This window comes from Bubalus kerabau, chromosome 3 (assembly GCF_029407905.1).
Source record: "Bubalus kerabau isolate K-KA32 ecotype Philippines breed swamp buffalo chromosome 3, PCC_UOA_SB_1v2, whole genome shotgun sequence".
Classification (NCBI taxonomy): Eukaryota; Metazoa; Chordata; class Mammalia; order Artiodactyla; family Bovidae; genus Bubalus; species Bubalus kerabau.
The window spans coordinates 182,341,189-182,365,259 of NC_073626.1; the positions used below are offsets into that span (position 1 = coordinate 182,341,189).

General features: G+C 44.1%; 1 protein-coding gene across 2 annotated transcripts in view; it reads right to left on the reverse strand.

Moving 5' to 3' along the window:
- Window positions 1-17,985: 17,985 nt before the first annotated feature.
- Window positions 17,986-24,071, reverse strand: part of NIPAL3 (NIPA like domain containing 3) — a 55,310-nt gene continuing 49,224 nt past the window's right edge. For both annotated transcript variants that reach the window (XM_055574120.1, XM_055574121.1), the window contains one exon: window positions 17,986-21,948. In XM_055574120.1, coding sequence (XP_055430095.1) covers window positions 21,749-21,948 — 200 coding nt within the window. In that variant the 3' untranslated portion in view covers window positions 17,986-21,748. The remainder of the gene's footprint in view (window positions 21,949-24,071) is intronic.

Genomic DNA, 24,071 nt, shown 5'->3' on the forward strand with positions numbered 1-24,071 from the left:
TACCATGTATTTATATATATACTCTTCCCCTTGAACTGCAAGGAGATCAAACCAGTTAATCCTAAAGGAAATCAACCCTGAATATTCACTGGAAGGACTGTGAAGCTGAAGCTCTAATACGTTGATCATCTGATGAAAAGAGCTGACTCATTGGAAAAGACCCTGATGCTGGGAAAGATAGAAGGCAGGAGGAGAAGGGAACAGAGGATGAGATGGTTGGATGGCATCACCGACTCAATGACATGAGTTTGAGCAAGCTCTGGGAGTTGGTGATGGACAGGGAAGCTTGGCGTGCTGCAGTCCATGGGGTCGCAAAGAGTCGGACACCACTGAGCGACTGAACTGAACTGAATGAAAACCTACTACGTAGCACAGGGAACTCTATTAGGTGCTCTGTGGTGACATAAATTGGGAAGGATATCCAAAAAAGAGGGGATATATGAATAGTTATGGCTGATTCACTTTACTGTACAGCAGAGGCTGACACAGCAGTGTGAGGCAACTATATTCCAATGAAAACAAAATAAAAATTAAAAAATAATATGTGTAGAATATGTGTAATCTCTGTTAGATTTAAACTAAGGAAACAGGTTGCATTATGGTCCCAGTCACTCTTAACAGTTGACCTGGCACCATCACAGAGATATGTCCAGGGGATCACCCCTCTGGCTTCCTGTTCATTGCTTCTGATATTTCTACTGCTTCCAACCCTGCTGCCTTCTACCGGCTACCAAGTTCTCACCTTTATACACTTAAAAAACATCTACCAAGAGCCACTTCATCTGTTACAGTCCCCCTAAGAACTGCAGTTTTTCTTCTCTAAATTTCTCGAACACAGCAACTTCAGCAAAAATTGAGTTTTTAGTTTAAAATGAATTTGGAAACTGCTGCATTCTGTACCCCTGCATGGGGATCCATTAATGCATCTTACCACAGAAATGGCTCTGAGAGATCCTAAAGTAAAAAGACTGGTTTGTTGTTGTTCAGTCATTCAGTCGTGTCCAGCTCTTTGAGACCCCCAGACTGTAGCAATCCAAGCTTCCATGTCCTTTACCAGCTCCCAAAGCTTGCTCAAACTCATGTCCATTGAGTCAGTGATGCCATCCAACCATCTCATCCTCTGTTGTCCTCTTCTCTGCCTGCCTTCGATCTTTCCCAGCATCAGGGTCTTTTCCAATGCGTCGGTTCTTCACATCAGGTGGCCAGAGTATTGGAACTTCAGCTTCAGCATCAGTCCTTCCAATGAATATTCAGGGTTAATTTCCTTTAGGATTGACTGGTTTGATCTCCTTGATGTCCAAAGGACTCTCAAGAGTCTTCCCCAGCACCACAGTTTGAAGGCATCAGTTCTTCAGCACTCAGCCTTCCTTATGATCCAACTCTCAAGTCCATACATGACTACTGGAAAAACCATAGCCTTGAGTAGATGGACCTGTTGGTCCATCTAGTCAAAGCTAAAAGAGACTGATTTAGCCTTGTTCGACTCAGGGTTTCCCTGAGATATTAGGCCTTGTGCTGGGTACTAGGCTTATACAAATCTTCAGGAGTTCACAGATACGGGAGACCAATAAGCAAACAACTAACCGCAACACAGTTTTATATATACAAAAAGAGACATTTGCAAAGTGCTGACAATGCAGAGGAAGACGAGAGCAGTTCTACCTGGAAAACTGAGGAAAGACTTTGCATTAAGAAGTTATTTGAGGAGGAGTTTCCTAGGTGGAGAATATGGAAAAGGACATTCCCTAGAAATAGTGGCATATTTAGAGATATAAAGGTATGTCTTTGCATTGGTCTCTGGGATAAGTATTAAATATTATTCAAAAGTTTTTTTTGCATGCAATAAGCCACTCAAATTGGATTAAACAATAAATGGAATTCATTAACTCATGTAACTCAGAAATGTGGGCTTCAGGCATGGCTGGATCTAGGGGCTTAAAAGTATGACATCAGAATTTAATCTCCATTTCTTGACTCTGTTTTCCTTTGTGTTGACTTCATTCTCAGGCTGTCTTTCCTCAGAAAGTGGCAGAATGACTGCTAACAACTTCAAACCATATCCTTAGCAGCAGAGAGGGTTTTTTCCTCCATGCTATCAATGAAAGTCCCAGAACTGCATTTTGTTGATCTAACTTGGGTTTCTTGTACATCATTAAGCCACTCTCTTCAGAAGGGGGATCGAATACTCTGACAGCCCAGATCTGGGTCATGTGCTAACCTCTAGAGCTAAGATGTGGTCGTGTGTGCACGTGTGTGTGCTCAGTCACTCAGTAATGTCTGACTCTTTGCAACGCTATGAACTGTAACCCACCAGGCTCCTCTGTCCATGGGATTCTCCAAACAAGAATATGGAGTGGATTGCCATTTCCTCCTCCAGGGAATCTTCCTGACCCACGATGGAACTCATGTCTCCTGCATTGGCAGGTGGATTCTTTACCACTGAGCCACTGGGAAGCCCTTAAGGTGTGATCAGCAGCTCTTAAATCTCTGAGAACTGGGGAAAGGGGACTTTCTCTGTGACCAAAAAATTTCTTTGGGTTCCTTTATCTACTCTACTTGTTTTCTTCCTAATTTGTGTCTCTGGAGGTGACCTGCATACACTGCTTCAATGGGTCCCTTATACTCTGGCTTATCGTTGGATTTATCCATAAAAGACATTGGAAGAACTCCGAGAGTTGAGGAGGATGAAGTAAGAGTATTATTCCACAGGACTTGCCCTTCTGAGTCATTGCGGGTTGGCTACATACCTCTACTGAGTCTTCTGTCGTGTGCCACCCTTCACACAGCTCTCGCTCCTGGTTCTGGTAGAGTCTCCCTTCTCTTCTCCTAGAAGTGGTGGTATTAATAGCTCCCTTCTGCTGGCAGTGTTGGGCTTTCATCCCATCATTTCTTCCTGTTTCCCTTAGCCCTGCCCACATATTTGTACACACCCTTTACCAAACTCAGCTCAGATTAACCTTCTGCTGGAACTTTGACAGTTACACTCACCAAAGATAATTCAAGTTTTTATTACCCAAAGAAAGGGAAATGAGTAAAGATCAGGCAACAACGATAAGATGGCAATACTGGTTTGGTGGTGTTATTACAATAAGGCAGACCAGAAATGATGGTGGCTTGGATAAGGAAGTGGTAAAAAAAATAGTATGTTCCTGGTGATATTTAAAGGCAAAGTTAACAAAATTTCCTGATGAATTAATGCAAGTTATCAGCAATAGAGATGGAAGCAGCTAGAAGACACAGATCTGGAGCCTAGGAGTGGGCTCAGATGAAGGGCAGTGATTTTGGAAGGAGGTGTGCTGGGTAGTTGAAAATATTGACTCACGTGAGATGACCCAGGAGGAGCAGGTGGGAAAAAAACACAAAAAGGGCAAAGAGCAGAATCCAAAACAACCTCAGTCTTTACATGGTGAGCAGGGGAAGGGGTGCCATCTTGTAGACATCAACTAGGTTGTCGGTAACTTGAGAACAAGGATGGAATATTCCACATTTTCCCTCTTACCTTTGTGCCCCCAATGTGTGATAAGTGCTTGTTATGAATGAACTTCACGTGGTTTTACATTTCTAACAGTCACTCCCTGTCCTCTGCATCACTGTGAGGTTTGAGTTACAGGCAGAGAAAAACATGAGAGAAATTGATCCCTTGTGACTCAGTCCATTGAAACCTGGGCCAAGGTTGATAAGCATTTTTCTGTCCTGAAAAATTCAAACAGAACCCGTCAGATGCTGAGTATCTCTTCTCTTGCCTTGGAGGGGAATTTCCAGACAGATCATTTTATTTCAGATTTGGTTATTCTTATTTAAGTAGACTTAAAACTCATAACTTTAAAAAGTTCTTATTGGTTTGTGCTCTGGAATTAATGGAAATGGTAAAAGATCTCCATCCCACACTCTAGTGTTGCTGGTGGAATATAAAAGGAGACAACCAATTTTTGGAAAAAATTTGGTTTGGAAAAAAAACATTTTTAAGCTAAATGTACACCTACCCTGTGATACAGAGATTCCACTTTTAGATATATGTTCAACAAAAATGTTAGCAAATGTTCCCCCAAAGTGGGGGCTTTGTACAACAATTTTCTTACCATCTTTATTCATAATACCTCCAAACTTGGAATAGTCTAAATGTCCATGAAAAGAAAAATGGATAAACTATGGTGTATTCAAACAATGGAATACTATGCACCCATAAAAAGTATAAACTACTGACACATGTAACAACATAAATAAATCTCAAAACAATTGTTGGGCCAAAAGAAGGCAGACATCAAAGAGTTATAGATGTACAATATGTATGCATATGAACTTAAACAGAAGGCCAGATTATGGTGATCAGCATCAGGATGGTGGATGGGCTGAAGGCTAGAGATTGATTGGGAAGGGATACAAAAGAACACTCTGGGAACATTCATAGTTACTGGATTTCCACTATTTGCCAGGCACCATTCTAGGCACTGAGAAGATAGCAACGAACAAAACAAATGAAGTTCCTGCTTTTATTCAGATCTGCCTCAGTCTTTTACAGTGACTGCAAAGCATCTACGCATTTTAAATAGAAAAAAAAAAGGTAGCCTTTCTTTAAATATAGCCAATGACAAGTATGAGGAACTTTCTTCTCCATTTTTCAGTTGCTGGTGGAAAGGCAGCAAAATACAGTGCAAAGAGCTGTACTTCTGAAGCTGGTGGGCTTCGGGAAGTCAGCTCCACCATCACTGGTGGCATGATCTTCGAGTAGTTTTTTAAAACCCACTGAACCTCACTTTTCCAATCTGTTGAATGACAGTGATGGTATCTGCACTGCAGGCTTGTTTTTTTAAATTAATTTATTTTGGGCTGTGCTGGGCCTTCGCTGCTGCACGTGGACTTTCTCTAGCTGTGGCGCAGGGTGGGAGGGCACTCCCTGGCGGTAGTGCCCAGCTTCTCATTGCAGTGGTTCCTCTTCTCCCAGCGTGCAGGCTCTGGGACACATAAGCTCAATAGTGGCAGGGTCCCAGCTTAGTTGCCTCATGGCATGTGAGATCTTCTCAGACCAGCGATCAAACCCATGTCCCCTGCACTGGCAGGCGGACTTCCAACCAGTACACCACCACGAAAGTTCGCAGGCTTGTTTTATAAAGTGCCAGACAGATTACAATTTCTCAGTAAACATTCAGTTCAGTTTAGTTGCTCAGTTGTGTCTGACTCTTTGCAACCCCATGAACCCCAGCACGCTAGGCCTCCCTGTCCATCACCAACTCCAGGATCCACCCAAACTCATGTTCATTGAGTCGGTAATGCCATCCAACCATCTCATCTTCTGTTGTCCCCTTCTCCTCCTGCCCTCAATCTTTCCCAGCATCAGGGTCTTTTCAAATAAGTCAGCTCTTTGCATCAGGTGGCCAAAGTATTGGAGTTTCAGCTTCAGCATCAGTCCTTCCAAGGAACACCCAGGACTTGATTTCCTTTAGGATGGACTGGTGTTGCCTCCCTTCCCAGTGAGATACTGGCGAAAGGAAGCTGACTTAGGTCAGAGAAGTACCCTGTGCACTTTTTTTGTAGCCTGAAATATGAATATGATAGCTGGGGTTCCAGCAGTCATTTTGGACTGGGAAGTAACCTTGAAGATGGAAGCCACATTCTGGGGTGGTGGATCCAAAAGATGAGGATCCTGGATCCCCTGTGACCTGGAGCTGTCGTACCAGCCCTGGGTTACCTATATCCAGACTGCCTTTACCCGGGAGAGAAATATTCTTTCTCTGTTTGTCTGTTGCAGCCGAACCTAATCCCAGCTGATATACCTTGTGCATGACCTCACAGTTCCCTATACTACTTTTCATGGCATCTGTCACAAATGTATTTAAGAAAATAACTATGCCATTACTGGTTTAATGACCTAAATTCATTACTAAAGGGGCTTCCCCTGTGGTTCAGTTGGTGAAGAATCTGCCTGCAATGCAGGAGACACAGGAGATGCAGCTTCGATCCCTGGGTTGGGAAGATTCCCTGGAGGAGGAAATGGCAATCCATTCCAGTATTTTTCCCTGGAGAATCCCATGGACAGAAGAGCCTGGACATCTGTAGTCCATAGGGTCGCAAAAAGTCAGACACAACTGAGCGACTAAGCACACATTACTAGAATATCAGTTCTACGGGGGCAGGGAATAGTCTGTTCACGGATACATACTCAGCTTCTATAACAATATCTGGTTCTAGTATATGGTAAGTAAGTAGTAAGAGAAAGTATTAGTTGCTAAGTCGTGTCCAACTCTTGCGACCCCATGGACCCCTGCCAGGCTCTTCTGTCCCTGGAATACTCCAAGCAATAAAAATGGGATGGGTTGCCATTTCCCTCTCCAGGAGATCTTCCTCACTTAGGGATTGAACCCTCGTCTCTTACATCTCCTGCTTTGCAGGCGGATTCTTTACTGTCTGAGCCACCAGGGCTCTGTGTATGGTAGGTGCTAATAAATGTGGAAGAGAGAAAGGGAGGGAGGAAACAGCTGCTTCTGAGAGTATGTACTGAGAAAGCAGGAGGCCTGAAAATAGAAGTGTGCCCGCCAGTTGGTCTTGGTCTCTGTCTCAAAGGCTCATAGTACTGGGGTATAGTAGGTATTTAAATTCATGACCTGCCACACACACTAGATCTCACCTTTTCCTGAAGAGCCTTAAATTAGCCTGCTTCCCTGGTAACACCTTAATTTGTCTCCCCCTGGAAAAATCAGTCATTCTCCCAAGAAGGAGTTACAACGCAACCAGTACCGTATTCAACACTGGTTGGAGGATGAATGATGTCAGTTTTTAATATTTAGAAATTTCTCATCATCAAAGCTAGACTTGGCTTTTATGGGTAGTTTGAAAGCAAAAGGATTAATAAGAAAATGAAAATCACTTACAACTCCATGGTCTAGAGATTATTCAATAGTTTGCTATATTTCTTTGCAATCTTTTTGTAAGATGAGGTATATTAGTGGCTTCTGAAGCCTGAATGCTCTGAAAGATTTCATCCAGTTATATTCTTCAAATTAGAAAGAATCAGTCCTATTTACCTGCAGACTCAAAGGCTGCAAAATTAACTGCAGCTTGGTTCAGGGGAAGCAGAACCACTCCATGCTGGAAGGAGCCATTCTTTAAACATTTCATTCCTGGAATTTGTTAGGAGGAGATATTATTTCCTGATTAATTTGAGCTGCAGATGAGTGGAAGATAATAAGAACTAGATGACCCTAATCAGAAGAGGGGGTGGGACACAGAGCAAAGGAAGAAAATGGAACATTATTATTCATGCCAGCAGCTGCATGAATATCCCAGGAGTTCAAATTATTTTGATTTTGCTTGACTATCAGGGTTTGATCAGGAGACAGAAATCACACCAGTGATTTGAACAAAAAGAATTTAAGACAAAGTAATTGTTACCCTACATATTAAGATATTAACTAGTAACTTCTTTAGTCGCTAATTCATGTCCAACTCTTGGGACCCCATTGACTGTAGCCTGCCAGACTTCTCTGTCCATAGGATTTCCTAGGCAAGAATACTGGAGTGGGTTGCCATTTCCTTCTCCAGGGGATCTTCCCAACCCAGAAATTGAACCCACATCTCCTGCATTGCAGGCAGATTCTTTACCACTGAGTCGCTAGGGAAATGGGTTTAAAACAAAACAAAACAAAACAAAACAAAAAACCTCTAAGGGATCACAGAGGTAGCAACTATAGGAAGCAGCTTCCCATTCCTAAGATGAAGGAAACCAAGAAAAGAAGAGACTTAATTACTAACACTTTGAAGGAGATCAGCCCTGGGTGTTCTTCGGAAGGAATGATGCTAAAGCTGAAACTCCAGTACTTTGGCCACCTCATGCGAAGAGTTGACTCATTGGAAAAGACTCTGATGCTGGGAGGGATTGGGGGCAGGAGGAGAAGGGGACGACAGAGGATGAGATGGCTGGATGGCATCACTGACTCGATGGACGTGAGTCTGGGTGAACTCCGGGAGTTGGTGATGGACTGGGAGGCCTGGCGTGCTGCAATTCATGGGGTCGCAGAGAGTCAGACACGACTGAGCGACTGAACTGAGAAGATAAGAGGATATTCAGCCATAAAAAGGAATGAGGCATGGATACATGCTACGATTTCGATGAACTGAGAAAACATTATGCTGAGTGAAAGAAGCCAGTGACATTAGTCCACATATTATATGATTCCATTCACGCAAAGTCCCAAACCGAGAAATCTACAAATCAGATAGATTAGTGGTTACTAGTGGCTGGGAGGGTGGGATTAGGGGGCATAGGGAATATGGGGTGGGGGGTGGTAGCTACAGGGTACAGGTGTTTTTAAATTGTGGTAAAATACGTACAACATAAAATATACCGTTTTAACTATTTTAAAGTATGCAGTTTAGGGACATTAAGTACATTTGCACTGATGTGCAAATATCACCACCATCCATCTCTGGAACATTTTTAATCTTTCTAAACTGAAAGTCTCTACCCAGTTAACTGCCCCCTACCCCAGCTCCTGGCAACTCCCACCCTCTACTTTCTGTGTCTATGAATTGGACTACTTTAAATGCTTTAGGTAAGTGGACTCATACAGTATTTGTCTTCTTGTGTCTGGCTTATTTCACTTAGTATAATGTTTTCAAGTTTCATCCATATTGCAGCATATGTCAGAATTTCTTTCCTTATAAGGCTGAATAGTATTCTGTTTTATCTGTACACCATATTGTGTTTACCCACCTGTCAATGGACACTGAGTCGATTCCTTCTTTTGGCTATTATGAATAATGCTACTGCATGTATATTCAAATATCTGAGTTCCTGCTTTCAATTCCTTTTTTAAAAATATTCATTTATTTGTTTACTTTTGGCTGCACAGGCTTCCCTCTAGTCGTGGCGAGCAGGGGCTACTCTCTAGTTGTATGTGCAGGCTTCTCATTGTGGTGGCTTCTCTTGCGGAGCACAGGCTCTAGGCTGTGCAGGCTTCAGTAGTTGCCGCATGTGGGTTCAGTACTTGTAGCTCCCAGGCTCTAGGACACAGGCTCAGTAGTCATGGTACACAGGCTTAGATACTCTGTGATGTGTGAGATCTTCTTGGATCAGGGATTGAGCCTGTGTCTCCTGAATTGCCAGGTGGATTCTTTACCACTGAACCATCAGGGAAGCCTGTTCTTTTTTCTATATACCCAGAAGTGGCATTTCTGGATCATACTTTAAAATTTACATCTACTTTAAAATTTTTGAGAAAGCGCCAGACTGTTTTCCAGAGTGACTGCATCATTTTATCTTCCCACTAGCAGCGTGCAGGGTTCCAGTGTCTCCACGTCCTTACCAACACCTGTGGTTTTCTTTCCCAGAGCTTCTCTCTGAGGTGATGAAAATGTTCTAAAGTTAACGGTGAGCTTCACCCAGAGCAGCAGGTAGGGATTGGAAGTGGTCGATGCACAGTTTGGGGAAAAGAAACTAGAGACAGAATTAAAGTTTGAAAGATGGGACCAGGGGACTCAAGACCTCTTGGATCAAGAGCTCTGTTCCTTGGAGCCACATCACTTTTATTTAGTGTCTTGGCAAGCAGAAATATCTGCTATGCTACGATGAAGTCAGCCTCCTGTTTCCCGGATGAAGTCAGCCTCCTATGTCCCCAGTCACATCTCCCATTTTATCGATTACTTTAAACTATCTTTGTTATTTTCTTGTACAAGGGCTATCACCTAGCTGGAGGTCATAGACTCGCATATGCCTTGGGAAAACATCTTAGTGTGTGCACAAACAGTGTTCTGAACTTGTGCTGACCCGGCGTTCCAAGGTCCACACTATGTTTTTCCTTAGGGTATGACGACCCCAACAATCAACACAGTTTACTTTCATTTGGGTTATGCTACATTGCTGTATTTTGCTTTTAATCATTTCTCATGGTGATTTTCTCATGGCTTAGCCAGGGCAACAGATAGCTGCCTATTAACCCCTGCAATGGTGGTGATGGTCACACGCACGCATCCATGGGTATTCTAAGAATCGTTGAATTGTACACTTAAATGAGTGAATTGTATAGTATGTGAATATGTCAATAAAGCTGTTACAATATCTATATATAATGGGATGATACAGTAGACCTGGGCCCCAGACCTCTAAGGAGAGGGTGCTGATGTCTCTTAGAGGTTGCCATGAAGCTGGTTGTGCAGGAGTTGGAAAGAACTTCAAAACCAGGGGAAGCTGCTGCTGTGCTAGAATGAAGTGGTGTCACTGGGCTATGTTAGAACAGGAGACAGACAGGAAGGAGAAAGTCCCTTCTTCCTCCTGCAGCCGCACAGTCTCCTTCATGGGGAGAAGCAACTGGCAAAGCAGAAAGGTTGTTTCAGCCCCGGCACCCTCAAAGCCATCTCCTGGAAGGGTGGGTTTAGAGCAGAGAGAAAAGCTTGATAAGGATGTGCTGTCTTAATCAGCTTGGGCTGCAGTATCGAAACATCATAAACTGAGTAGCTTATCAACAATATAAACTGGGGAGCTTATCAACTGCTTCTCAGTTCTGGAGGTTAGCAGTCCAAGGTCATGATCAGGCTCTGCTGAGTGCCTTCTGCCTGGTTTACAGGCATCTCCTTGTATATCCTCACATGGTGGGGAGAGTACAAGTCAGCTTTCTGACCTCTTCTTCTTCTGTTAGTTTCTGGTGTAGAGCAAAGTGATTTAGTTATATATATATATATATGCATATACATATTCTTTTTCATACTCTTTTCCATCATGGGGCTTCCCTTGTAGCTCAGTTGATAAAGAATCCACCTGCAATGCAGGAGACCCTGGTTCGATTCCTGGGTCAGGAAAATCTGCTGGAGAAGGGATAGGCTACCCACTCCAGTGTGCTTGGGCTTCCCTTGTGGCTCAGCTGGTAAAGAATCTGCCTGCAATGAGGGAGACCTGGGTTCGATCCTGGGTTGGGAAGATACCCTGGAGAAGGGAAAGGCTACCCACTCCAGTATTCTGGCCTGGAGAATTCCAGGGACTATACAGTCCATGGGGTCACAAACAGTTGTACAGGACTGAGCAACTTCCACTTCATTTCCATTATAGGTTATTATAAGATATTGACTAGTTTCCTGTGCTATATAGTAGGACCTTGTTTATTTTATATACAGTTGTTTATATCTGCTATTTTCAAACTCCTAATTTATCCCTCCCTATCTCCCTGGTCCTTTTCATTATAGGAGATGTCCTTTTCATTATAGGGGACTGGAATGCAAAAGTAGGAAGTCAAGAAACACCTGGAGTAAGAGGCAAATTTGGCCTTGGAGTACAGAATGAAGCAGGGCAAAGGCTAATAGAGTTCTGCCAAGAGAACACACTAGTCATAGCAAACACCCTCTTCCAACAACACAAGAGAAGACTCTACACATGGACATCACCAGATGGTCAACACCGAAATCAGACTGATTATATTCTTTGCAGCCAAAGATGGAGAAGCTCTATACAGTCAGCAAAAACAAGACTGGGAGCTGACTGTGGCTCAGATCATGAACTTCTTATTGCCAAATTCAGACTGAAATTGAAGAAAGTGGAGAAAACCACTAGACCATTCAGGTATGACCTAAATCAAATCCCTTATGACTATACAGTGGAAGTGAGAAATAGATTTAAGGGACTAGATCTGATAGACAGACTGCCTGATGAACTATGGATGGAGGTTCCTGACACTGTACAGGAGACAGGAATCAAGACCATCCCCATGGAAAAGAAATGCAAAAAAGCAAAATGGCTGTCTGAGGAGGCCTTACAAATAGCTGTGAAAGGAAGGGAAGTGAAAATCAAAGGAGAAAAGGAAAGATATACCCCTTTGATTGCAGAGTTCCAAAGAATAGCAAGGAGAGATAAGAAAGCCTTCCTCAGCAATCAATGCAAAGAAATAGAGGAAAACAATAGAATGGGAAAGACTAGAGATCTCTTCAAGAAAACTAGAGATACCAAGGGAACATTTCATGCAAAGATGGGCTCAATAAAAGAGAGAAATGGTGTGGACCTAACAGAAGCAGAAGATATTAAGAAGAGGTGGAAAGAATACACAGAAGAACTGTACAAAAAAGATCTTCATGACCTAGATAATCACAGTGGTGTGATCACTCACATCCTGGAATGTGAAGTCAAGTGGGCATTAGGAAGCATCACTACGGACAAAGCTAGTGGAGGTGATGGAATTCCAGTAGAGCTATTTCAAATCCTAAAAGATGATGCTGTGAAAGTGCTGCACTCAATATGTCAACAAATTTGGAAAACTCAGCAGTGGCCACAGGACCAGAAAAGGTCAGTTTTCATTCCAATCCCAAAGAAAGGCAATGCCAAAGAATGCTCAAACTACCGCACAATTGCACTCATCTCACACACTAGTAAAGTGATACTTAAGATTTTCCAAGCCAGGCTTCAGCAATACGTGAACCGTGAATTTCTAGATGTTCAAGCTGGTTTTAGAAAAGGCAGAGGAACCACAGATCAAATTGCCAACATCCGCTGGATCATGGAAAAAGCAAGAGAGTTCCAGAAAAACATCTATTTCTGCTTTATTGACTATGCCAAAGCCTTTGACTGTGTGAATCACAACAGACTGTGGAAAATTCTGAAAGAGATGGGAATACCAGACCACCTGACCTGCCTCTTGAGAAACCTATATGCAGGTCAGGAAACAACAGTTAGAACTGGACATGCAACAACAGACTGGTTCCAAATAGGAAAAGGAGTTCGTCAAGGCTGTACATTGTCACCCTGCTTATTTAACTTATGTGCAGAGTACATCATGAGAAACGCTGGGCTAATGAAGCATAAGCTGGAATCAAGATTTTCAGAGAAATACCAATAACCTCAGATATGCAGATGACACCACCCTTATGGCAGAAAGTGAAGAGGAACTAAAAAGCCTCTTGATGAAAGTGAAAGAGGAGAGTGAAAAAGTTGGCTTAAATCTCAACATTCAGAAAACTAAGATCATGGCATTTCATCCCATCACTTCATGGGAAATAGATGGGGAAACAGTGGAAACAGTGGCTGACTTTATTTTTCTGGGCTCCAAAATCACTGCGGATGGTGATTGCAGCCATGAAATTAAAAGATGCTTACTCCTTGGACAGAATGTTATGACCAAGTTATGACCTAGACAGCATATTCAAAAGCAGAGACATTACTTTGCCAACAAAGGTCTACCTAGTCAAGGCTATGGTTTTTCCAGTGGTCATGTATGGATGTGAGAGTTGGACTGTGAAGAAAGCTGAGTGCCAAAGAATTGATGCTTTTGAACTGTGGTGTTGGAGAAGACTCTTGAGAGTCACTTGGACTACAAGGAGATCCAACCAGTCCATCCTAAAGGAGATCAGTCCTGGGTGTTCATTGGAAGGATTGATGCTGAAGCTGAAACTAATACTTTGGCCACCTCATGCAAAGAGTTGACTCATTGGAAAAGACCCTGATGCTGGGAGGGATTGGGGGCAGGAGGAGAAGGGGACGACAGAAGACAAGATGGCTGGATGGCATCACCAACTCGATGGACATGAGTTTGAGAGAACTCCGGGAGTTGGTGATGGACAGGGAGGCCTGGCATGCTGAGATTCATGGGGTTGCAAAGAGTTGGACACGACTGATCGACTGAACTGAACTGAACATTCCATTGTGTATATGTACCAAATTATTCAATTTCAAAGACTATCCTTTGTTGTGAGATTTTGCCCTTACTATTTTGGTGTTAATGTCCTATTTTAATGAAATAATAGTATAATAGTCATAGTCTTTTTGGTGTCCTCATCTGATGGAAGGGGGTGGGAACGCTCTGGGGTGTCTTTTATAAGGGCACTAATCCCATTCATGTGAATGGGAGCAGAGACATTGCTTTGTTGACAAAGGTCCATCTAGTCAAATCTATGGTTTTTTCAGTAGTCCCGTATGGATGTGAGAGTTGGACCATAAAGAAGGCTGAGTGCTGAAGAATTGATGCTGTTTAACTGTGATGCTAGGGAAGATCCTTAAGAGTCCCTTGGACTGCAAGGAGATCCAACCAGTCCATCCTAAAGGAAATCAAGCCTGAATATTCATTGGAAGGACTGATGCTGAAGCTGAAGCTCCAGTACTTTAGCCACTTGCTGTGAAGAACTGACTCATTAGAAAAGACCCTGATGCTGGGAAAGATTGAAGGCAGGAGGAGAAGGGGACGACAGAGGATGAGATGGCTGGATGGCATCACTGTCTCCATGGACATAAGTTTGAGCAAGTTCTGGGAGATGGTTAAGGACAGGGAAGCCTGGAGTGCTAAAGTCCATGGGGGTCACAATGAGTCAGACACACAACTGAGAGACTGAACAATGATCCCATTCATGAGGGTTCCAACCTCATGTCCTAATCACTTCCTCCAAATCCCACCTCCAAAAGCATCACACTGGGGATTAGGTTTCAACACATGAACTGGGGGAGCGGGGTGGGGGCACTAACGATTAGCCTATAGCACCTGCGTGATCTTCACAGAACTAACTGTGCTCCTGCAGGAATGTCTTTGTTGTTGCTCAGTTGCTCAGTCATGTCCAGCTCTTTGTGACCCCATGAACCGCAACACTCCAGGCTTCCCTGTCACTCACTGTCTCCAGGAGTTATAGCCTCACAATGAAAAAAAAAGATTGTTTTTTTGGTTTGCATTTATTTACATTTATTGCATTTATTGACAACCTTAATGCTAGTTGCATTATTATATTTAACAAGACTATGAAAGAACACTGGCATGTCTATACCAAACAGTCTTTCTCTTGAACGGGACTTGGGCCATGGTTTCTTTTCTTTCCTGTTTTTGTTTATTTGTTTGAAAGAAAGCTGAATTTATTTTGTAGTAAACTAATAAAAAATTAAAAATATTAAAGACAACAAGATTAACCACAAAAAGAGTTAGTGATTCTTTGCCAACCTCTATTTAGATTTTATGATTCTGCTGCGTCACTTCAGTCATGTCCGACTCTGTGTGACCCCAGAGACGGCAGCCCACCAGGCTCCCCTGTCCCTGGGATTCTCCAGGCAAGAACACTGGAGTGGGTTGCCATTTCTTTCTCCAATAGATTTTATGATTCTATGGAACCATAAATTAAGGCTTCCCTGGTGGTGATGTAGCAAAAACAGAAATTGGCAAACAGCCTTGGCACATACCAGCCAAACAGACCCTGATGATGGGAAAGATTGAGGGCAGGAGGAGAAGTGGGTGACAGAGGATGAGATGGTTGGATGGCATCATCGACTCAATGGACATGAGTTTGAGCAAACTCTGGGAGATAGTGAAGGACAGGGAAGTCTGGCGTGATACAGTCCATGGGGTCGCAAGGAGTTGGACACAACTGAGCGACTGAACAACAATAAAGCCAAACAGACCCACAAGAGTTAAACAGTCTTGGTTAGTTTTTAGCTGTTACTGCTGACAAACACTTGTAGCTAGATTTTTCTTCACAGAGCTTCATTAACTACTCCATGACTCCATATAGATTGTACTCTTCATGTGGCATTCTTCTCCCCCTATACCCTCTGGTAACATCCTGCATCTCAGAAAGACGGTCATGGGTTAATCATTTCAGGGACACCAGACCTGGTTGCTGAGTTGTCTGATGCCAGCTGTGACCGTTTTGAAACTTTGCAAAAGGAAAAAAAATCCAAACCTTCATGAGGATATAAAAACCTCTCCTTATTCCCAAGAGAGGGGGGCACAATTCTTGAGGCCCTAGCCTACTATTTGGCATTGGTGGACAGGGAGCCGAGATTTTGGCAACAGTGGTTCAGTGGTTAAGAATTTTCCTGCGAATTCAGGAGACACTGGTTCAATCGCTGCCCCAGGAAGATCCCACATGCTGCCGGTCAACTAAGCCCGTGCTCCATAACTACTGAGTCAGCGCTCTAGAACCTGTGTGCTGCAACCACTGAAGCCCGTGTACTCGAGGGCCAGTGCTCCGCAACAAGAGAAGCCACTGCAATGAGACGCCTGAGCCCCGCAACTAGACTAGCCCACTGCTCGCTGCAATGAGCGAAAGCCCGCATGCAGCAAAGAAGACCCAGCACAGCCAAAAATAAATGAATACATCTTTAGAAAAAGGAAAGTTAAAACAAATAACAAAAAATTTAATGAGAACAAGAGTAACTACAAAGAGTTGGTAATGCTTCGTTAATCTCTTATTTTTTTTGACCTCGCCACATGACTTGTAGGATCCTAGTTCCCCAACTAGGGATCAAACCCGAGCCTTCAGCAGTGAAACTGCAGTCCTAACCACTGGACCTCCAGGGAATTCCCCAATCTCTATTTTTAAATTGAACTGTTTTATGAAATCAGAAAGTCTGAGACTCATGGAGAATTCTAAAATCCTCCCACTGCCCTGTTCTGAATTTTATTGCTGTGTCCCTGACATGGGCGACATTGCCATTGTGATCCTTAGAGACTCAGTTGATGAGCTTCTGTTCTGTTAAGTCTGCATCCTTCATCGAAACTGTACATCCTTTGTTTCAGATGTGAAATCCTAACATGTGGTGGACCTTACCCCGTGGAAGCCAACCACACAGCAGGAAAGGCAGTGCAGCAGAGGGGTAGAGAGCTCAAGTTTGGAGGCAGTTCTGGGCTCAAATCCTGGTTCTACTACTTACCCGTTATATGACCTGAGTCTCAGTTTCTTCATCTGTAAAATGGGGATAATATTAAAAGTTACCTCACGGAATTGTTATAAAAAATAATTGAGATGTACATGAGGTCTTAGTATAGTTTGTGCCATATACTGCTACTGCTGCTGCTAAGTCGCTTCAGTCGTGTCTGAGTCTGTGCAACCCCATAGACGGCAACCTACCAGGCTCCTCCATCCCTGGGATTCTCCAGGCAAGAACACTGGAGTGGGTTGCCATTTCCTTCTCCAATGCATGAAAGTGAAAAGTGAAAGTGAAGTCGCTCAGTCGTGTCTGACTCTTTGCGACCCCATGGGCTGCAGCCCACCAGGCTCCTCCGTCCATGGGATTTTCCAGGCAAGAGTACTGGAGTGGGGTGCCATTGCCTTCTCCATTGTGACATATAAGTGCTTGTTAAATATATGGGTACACATTATTCTGTGTGTAGATATAAACGTTTAGGCACTATTCCACACCTGCCTTACAGATTGGAAACTTAGAATGAAGAAAGACACATGTGCTTGGAATTACCTAAGAAAAGTCGCAAGTGTTCACAATTCAATTTCAAAGGGAATAAGGCTTCCCAGGTGGCTCAGTGGTAAAGACTCCACCTGCCAAGCAGGAGACTGGAGTTCAATTCCTGGGTCAGGAAGATCCCCTGGAGAAGGGAATGACTACCCACTGCAGTATTCTTGCCTGGGAAATCCATGGACAGAAAACCTGGCGGGCTACAGTCCATGGTGTCACAAAGAGTCAGATACAATTTAGCTGCTAAACCACCACCCTGAAGTGAATAAATAAACAGGAAAACCACTGGTCAGTGTAATATAGTGTCCTGATGGAGAGTGTACTATGTCCAGAGTGCTGGACATAGTTTTAAGACTTTACGTCTATTACTTCACCTAATCCTCATAATAACCCTTAGAAAGCTACTGTTACTATCCTGGTATTACATATGGGGCACAAAGAATTTAACCAACTTGTTCAGTACCACACAGCTAATAAGCAGTGGAGCTAAGAAGCAAACCCAAGCAGAGTGGCCATAGAGTCTATACTCTTCACCACTACAAAAAAAAAAAAAAAAAAAGCGCTTAATTCATCCTTAACTGCAATCCTGGGCACCTCTAGATCTGCACTGTTCATACAGTGGCTACTAGCTATATATGGGGGATATTTCAGGGAACTGAATTTAAATCAAATGAAAAACCCAATTCCTAGGTTTCATCCCCACATCTAACATGCTTCATAGCCACATGTGGATAGTGGCTGCCGTTTGGGCAGCAGACACAGAACATCTCTGTCGCAGCAGGAAGTTTTGCTGGACAGCACTGAGGTAGGCAACTCAAATCAAATGAAAGACCCAAACCCAACAGGTGTCATGTGGATTTTGTTTTTAATTAAATACCACTTCATAATGTTATTTGTACCTAGCACACACCTTTTTGAAAGATAAGAACATGCCATACATTAGTCATTAAATTAACAAAATGTGAGCATCCCCATAGAATATAGTCTAAGGTGACTTCACTTACACAACTTCTCAGAGAAACACACAGTAGAATCAGTACGCCTACCAGCCAGTGTGGGACTGGATTTGGGATTCACAAGGCTGCAGGTTGGAGGTTCCCCAACACTACCCTGCTGGGCATCTTGTCTCCACGCTGTGCCATCCAGCTGCTTGGTTTCCACCAGGAAAGCGATGGAGAGAGGTCGATTCACCCTCGCCTACCCAGCATCCAGTTTCATCCTGCAAAACCCTCCCACCACCTGATGCTTCATGTGATGGCATCTTCAGACGTGCAGTTCCATGGGAGGGGTGGGGGCCGGTGGAGTGGGGCTAAGCTCTCTTTAAAAGCTGCAGGTGCCTGTCTGTGAACTGATGTTAATGTCTGAGTAGGGACTCCAGAATCCCAGTCTTTAGGAGAGGGGGACAGAGTGGGGCGGGCAGAGGAAGCTGGAGAACAACTGGAAAGTTGAAACCCAAGTTTGGTGACCTTGCCTTACGTCCTGGTGGCAGGGAACAGGATGCTGCTGGGACATGTCACGTTGCTTGGAGCCTTCGAGAGGGTTTGGGGATGTGAGGACCACAAGAGAAACAAAGAATCAGGGCTGCGGATGGAAAATGGATGTCCTTGTCCCCCATCCTAACAGCAAGTGCTGCTTATTGGTCACCAGCAAACAGTCCATTTACACTCGGGCACATAGACTGGGAGATGCCGGCCCAAGACCACAGTCAGAATTCTGGGTTCCATGGCTCCACATCAGCCGTTCTTCCTGGGACCACGTGACCTCCCCTGGCTTCCACTCTGGCAGCCAATACGCAGCTCTGCCCAGCCCTCCCGTACTCCGCCTCATAAGATGATGCTGTTACCCTAAACCTAGAAGCAGATGCTGCCCAGGCTCCAGCAGCAGCTCCCAGGTGGCGCTGAACCCACGATCGTCGGCTGACCCAAGATTACAGCGTGCTTATATCCATTCGTCACTCTTGCCTGACTTCAAAAGACGTCACCAAACAAAGGGCAGATGACAGTGTAAGGTGCCGGCTGATCACCTGGGTCTGACACATTTAAATGGCCTCCTTGCTTACCTTTCTTTCATCCACTCCACCCTCACATCCCTTCCTGGTCCACGACCCACATTGGAAACATCATTGGGAAAATACGAGTAGCAGTGAAACTGGATTTTAATTCCCCTTTTGTGTTTTGTTTTTGCAGGCGTGCAGCCTGACCTTGAACAGTGACTTTTATTACCCCTTCAAATTCTTCCTCTGCTCTGCATAAAGCCTCCTTTCCAATCTGCCATTCTCGCCCTCATGAACCATCAATGGCTCCTGTGTTCTCTAGGATACGCTTTAAACTCCTCAGCCAGGCCTTCAAGTTTCTCCATGATTCCACCTCTTACTGCTGATCTTTGCAGGCTAATCTCCCATCACCTACCCTGGCTCTTCCTTTGCTCCCACCCCAACCCATCTCTGTGCCTTTGCAAATGTTGGCCCCCTGCCTGGGGGTGATCACTTTACTGGCTACGTTTTGCTCAAATCTTAGCTAGATTTGCCACCCTAGCCAAAATCATCTCCAATCCTGAATACCCAGTTCTGGGCTCAGGGCCTGCCGTTAGCGGCCTCCATGACTGTCATTTTCTGTGGTCCACTGTCACACTCGGCCTGCCCTGTCATAGTCGACCACATATTTGTGTCTCTTGCTGCTGGCTTGGAGGGCAGAAATCAGGTCTTATTATTTGTAGCCCTCACCGTCCAGATGTTTAACACATAGTCAGTGTCTCACAAACATTGTTGAACTGAGTTGATACCTATCCTAAAGGGGAAAAAAAAGCCATTGTCTGTTGCCTTCCTGGGCATGTAAGACACAATACCGAACTGGTTATCCCAGGCAACAAACACCAGCTTCAAAGACAAGGTACTAAATCGGTATTAAGCACAATCCATAAAGGTTAATGATCTATCAACACTGGTCTGTTAACACTGTTATCTTGCCTGTTGGCTCAAGGCTGCCTAGAGAAGCAGGAAGTGCAGTTCTAAGAGGTAATCACTGGATGGAGAAATGCCACGGATCCTATGGGGATTATTGAGCCTGCCAAATGAACTCCCAAGAGGAAACAAGGAATGATAATTCCAGCTTTCCAACGGGGGGTGGGTTGGGTGTGGGGGTGTCAGGATTTTAGCAGACTGGCTCTCTCAATTATTAGACTTTTAAGGTGTGTGATACTTGGATTACCAACCTCAAAATCACTTATGCTGCCAGTTAAGAACGCAGACTTTTTTTTTGGCTGCGCGACTCGGCTTGTGGGATCTTAGTTCCTGGACCAGGGATCCAACCTGTGCCCCCTATATTTAAAGTGTGGAGTCTTCACCCCGGACCACCAGGAAAGTCCCAAGAATGCAGATGCTTGGGCCTGGTTCCAGTCCCACTTAATCTGAGGTTGGGGTGTGGGAATCTGCATTTTAAATAAATTCCCTAAGGGATCCTTACTCTCATTAAAGTTTACAGAACTTTAGCTGCTATTCTCAGAAGTATACAGTCAGCCTAAGGGAAGACAGCTGTGTATGCAGCCAGCCGGCAGCAGCCCCATTTCTGAGAATTCCTGCTTCTCGAGGATGTATGTGTATGGGGACCCAAAGAGTCTATTGACCCCAAGGAAGTTAGCCAATGACTCAAGCTTGGTTAGTCGATCAATACAGGAGAGGATGGAGGAGAGGTGAGCAAGGCTGTCTCTGAAATAAGCACCTCCCCCCTCCACCCCCCTAGTTTTCCCAGAGGGCACTGGTGTACAGGAAAATACAACACAAAACACCCAGATTGTCTGTCTGTCCTTTGATAAGTGATGCAGTCACCTCTTGTCAAATGAAAAGGGATTTTTCTTCCTTTAAGGGCTGAAGTCTAATCATTCCTACTCTTTCTTATTCTTCCCCTTCTCTTAATTTCTCAATTTCCTTGAGGGCAAAAAAAAAGCAGCAGAACCAGAATCAAATTAGTTTCCAGAATGAACCCAGTACAAACACATCAAGCACATCTTCCCTGGAGAGGCACAGACACTCAGAAAGCAGATGTGAGCTCCTTACAGGTGAGTGACAGAATGTGACACCCGGGGCTGGATCACCATGCCACGTGAAGGTGACACGAAGGTTATCACAAGTACAGAATCAAGAGGGAGGTGGGTAGAGATCGGTCCTCCACATGAGGTGAGGGAAGACTAGATCTAGAGGTTTCCAGCCTTTCAGTGGATTTGGAAAGTAGGGGCAGAATTTCTGCCTGGCTTTAGCTCTGAAGAATGTGGCCACCCTTGGTCACTGCCTGGGAAAAACCAGGTACCGTCCGCAAGGATGATGAAGGCTTTCCAAGTCTGGTTGGGCTAAACCAAGCAGAGGCTGAACTCTGTCCTGCCCGCCTAGAATACTGCTTTCATCCCCCCACTCCCAGCCTCATCATTTGAAATTTCCAGGACCAAGGTAATCTACTCTTTGTCTGAGGCAAAGGCTTTTCGAGATGCTCGTCTACAGAGTTCGTGGATTAAAAAAAAAAAAAAGACTTGAAAGGCAAGTTTGAGAATTAAGGATTGAACCACTGTCAGTACCGCTTGAGCAGCTGTGAATAGAGGAAAGGGGTCTCCTTCAAGGCAGGCTCACTCCTTCTTGGTGTGTTCCAGGACGCGGTAGGGAACCCCAGAGGCATTTCTGGAGCCATGTTCTTCTTGCATGACAGGCAGTGTGGCAGGAGCGTAGATCTCAGAAATGTTGTCGTTGTTTTCCAGGGCCCCATAAGAAAAAGAAGCTTTGAGGTCAGGCTGGACGGTCATCCCCTTGTCATGCATGTTTTGCATACCTGAAACAAAATCCATCCCCCCAAATCATTATGTGATAAGGGAGCCAAAGGAGGCTGGGTCTATCCCATCATGGACTAACTATGGTGCTCAGGAGCTAATCGTGTGCATTGTCAATCTTCTGAATGCTTTAGATTGAAAAAAAGAACACCCATAAATACACACTAGAAATACTACAGTTGCTAAGCAACAGGGGATGAATCTTCAGGAAATATGCACACTGTCAAGAGGAACCACTGGTTGGCTTCGAAGCAGGTGGGAATGTCTGGGTCAGAGGGGAAGCAGCACTGTGCTTTGAACGTGGTAGATGCCAACACTTTACTGCTGATTTAGATCAGGATCCGGAAAAATGTCATTATACTGTTAAGAGGATAACTTTTGTGTCACAGATACATGACACACAGATATCATGATGCTCAGGGGGAGAGTTTTCACAACTGCAGTCTAACACATTTGGGTTTCTTGACTCATGGCAGTGAAGGAGATGTATATCATGGGGAACTGTTTCAGTAAGTGGGTATCAAAAAGAAACTATTATAGGATCAGGGTTGTGAAGGGTGATGTTAGGAGGGTTTTAGGAAGCAGGGCTTTGCTTTGGATTAGATGTTGTCAGGAAGTGGGGCTAATTCTATAAATGGGGATCTTAATGATTGTTATCTAGAAGGAAAGAAGACGGGATGGAGACTAAAACTGACTGGTGAAGAACTAGGAGTCATTCATGTTAGGTGGATGGTTGGTCTTTATCGTTCAGACAATGTTCATGTTTTGTCTGTGTTTGGACGTGACAGTGGTGTGGCCCTGTTTATGTTTTGATCCCACATGGTCACAGAACATCCTCGTCTGACGCTGATGTTCTGTGAAATGGTCTATGTTCAACCAGGAGCCCCAAGGCCCAACCGTGAGAGCCAGGCCAGCTCCTTGCTGTCAGGGACTGTTTTTCTCCTTCTCATTTTCTAGAAGTCTTGCAGGTTCTGGAATTATTTAAAACCTCTCACAACTGGGACATAGACTGAATCTCTGGAACTTGAATTCCTCTTGAATGGTGGCTACTGGTTGGTTGTGAAGATGTCAATCTGGTGAGACCAAAAGCCAGGAAGGTCCTGATGCTGACCAGGGAAACCAAGCAGCTGGAAGGGAAACTGTTTAAGGGTTTTCTTCTTGTTCTACCTGGCATCAGGTCAAACAAAGGTTTGGAATTTTCAAAGTTTTTTTTTAAAGCAAAAGTAAAGTGAAATTGAACCAGGCATCTACCATATCCCAAACATTGTGCAAGGGACCTTTAACGTACTATCCCACTGAAATATGGGAGATGGGATTTGGATCCAGGTCATCTGAACTCCAAGCCCATGCTCCACCTCATAGTACAGAACCCAGGCCTACTCAGTCCTGACATGCCATGGCAGGAGGGCAGGGTCTCCTTTCTCCAACATCCAACTTCCCACAGGTCATGAGGCACAAAGAGAAAGCGAGAGCCACACCCACAAACAGATCACAGAATGTGGATATCTACAATTACCTTAGGTTACCTTCTATCTTCTACCAGAAAACACATCTGGCATATATGCATATGCAAATACTTATATAGATGTATACACATACACAGTTTATAAACACACAAACACACATGTACATACACATACTTACACACACACACACACACACACACACACAGAGTTGACACCTCACCTATCTGGAATTCAGCTATCCAGCGCCCTCATCTATCCGGAACACAGCCGAGAAACAAGGAAGTAAGCAAAAAAGGCATCTGAGCAGCCAGATTAGATGTTTCAAAGGTCCATGCACCAAAGCTCATGCATTTAACTCCTAGGAGAAACCTTAAGGCCCCAACTCAGAGCTTATTTGTTTTAATTTTATACGCAATTTGCACAACTTGGGTCAAATGAGAAGATTGACACAGAGTTGCTATTAACAGGCAGGCTGGTAACAGCAAGAACAACAGACAACAGCTTAATAGCAAGAGATGAGGAAATAATATAAAAAGTGGACACATAAATCCTGGGCCAATTAGATCAGGGGCACCTTGGTCAGCCCTGAGCACATGCCTGCCTCTCGAGTGCTTTATTAAGGAGTATTCTACCATCACTGCAATTGGATTTTGTTCATG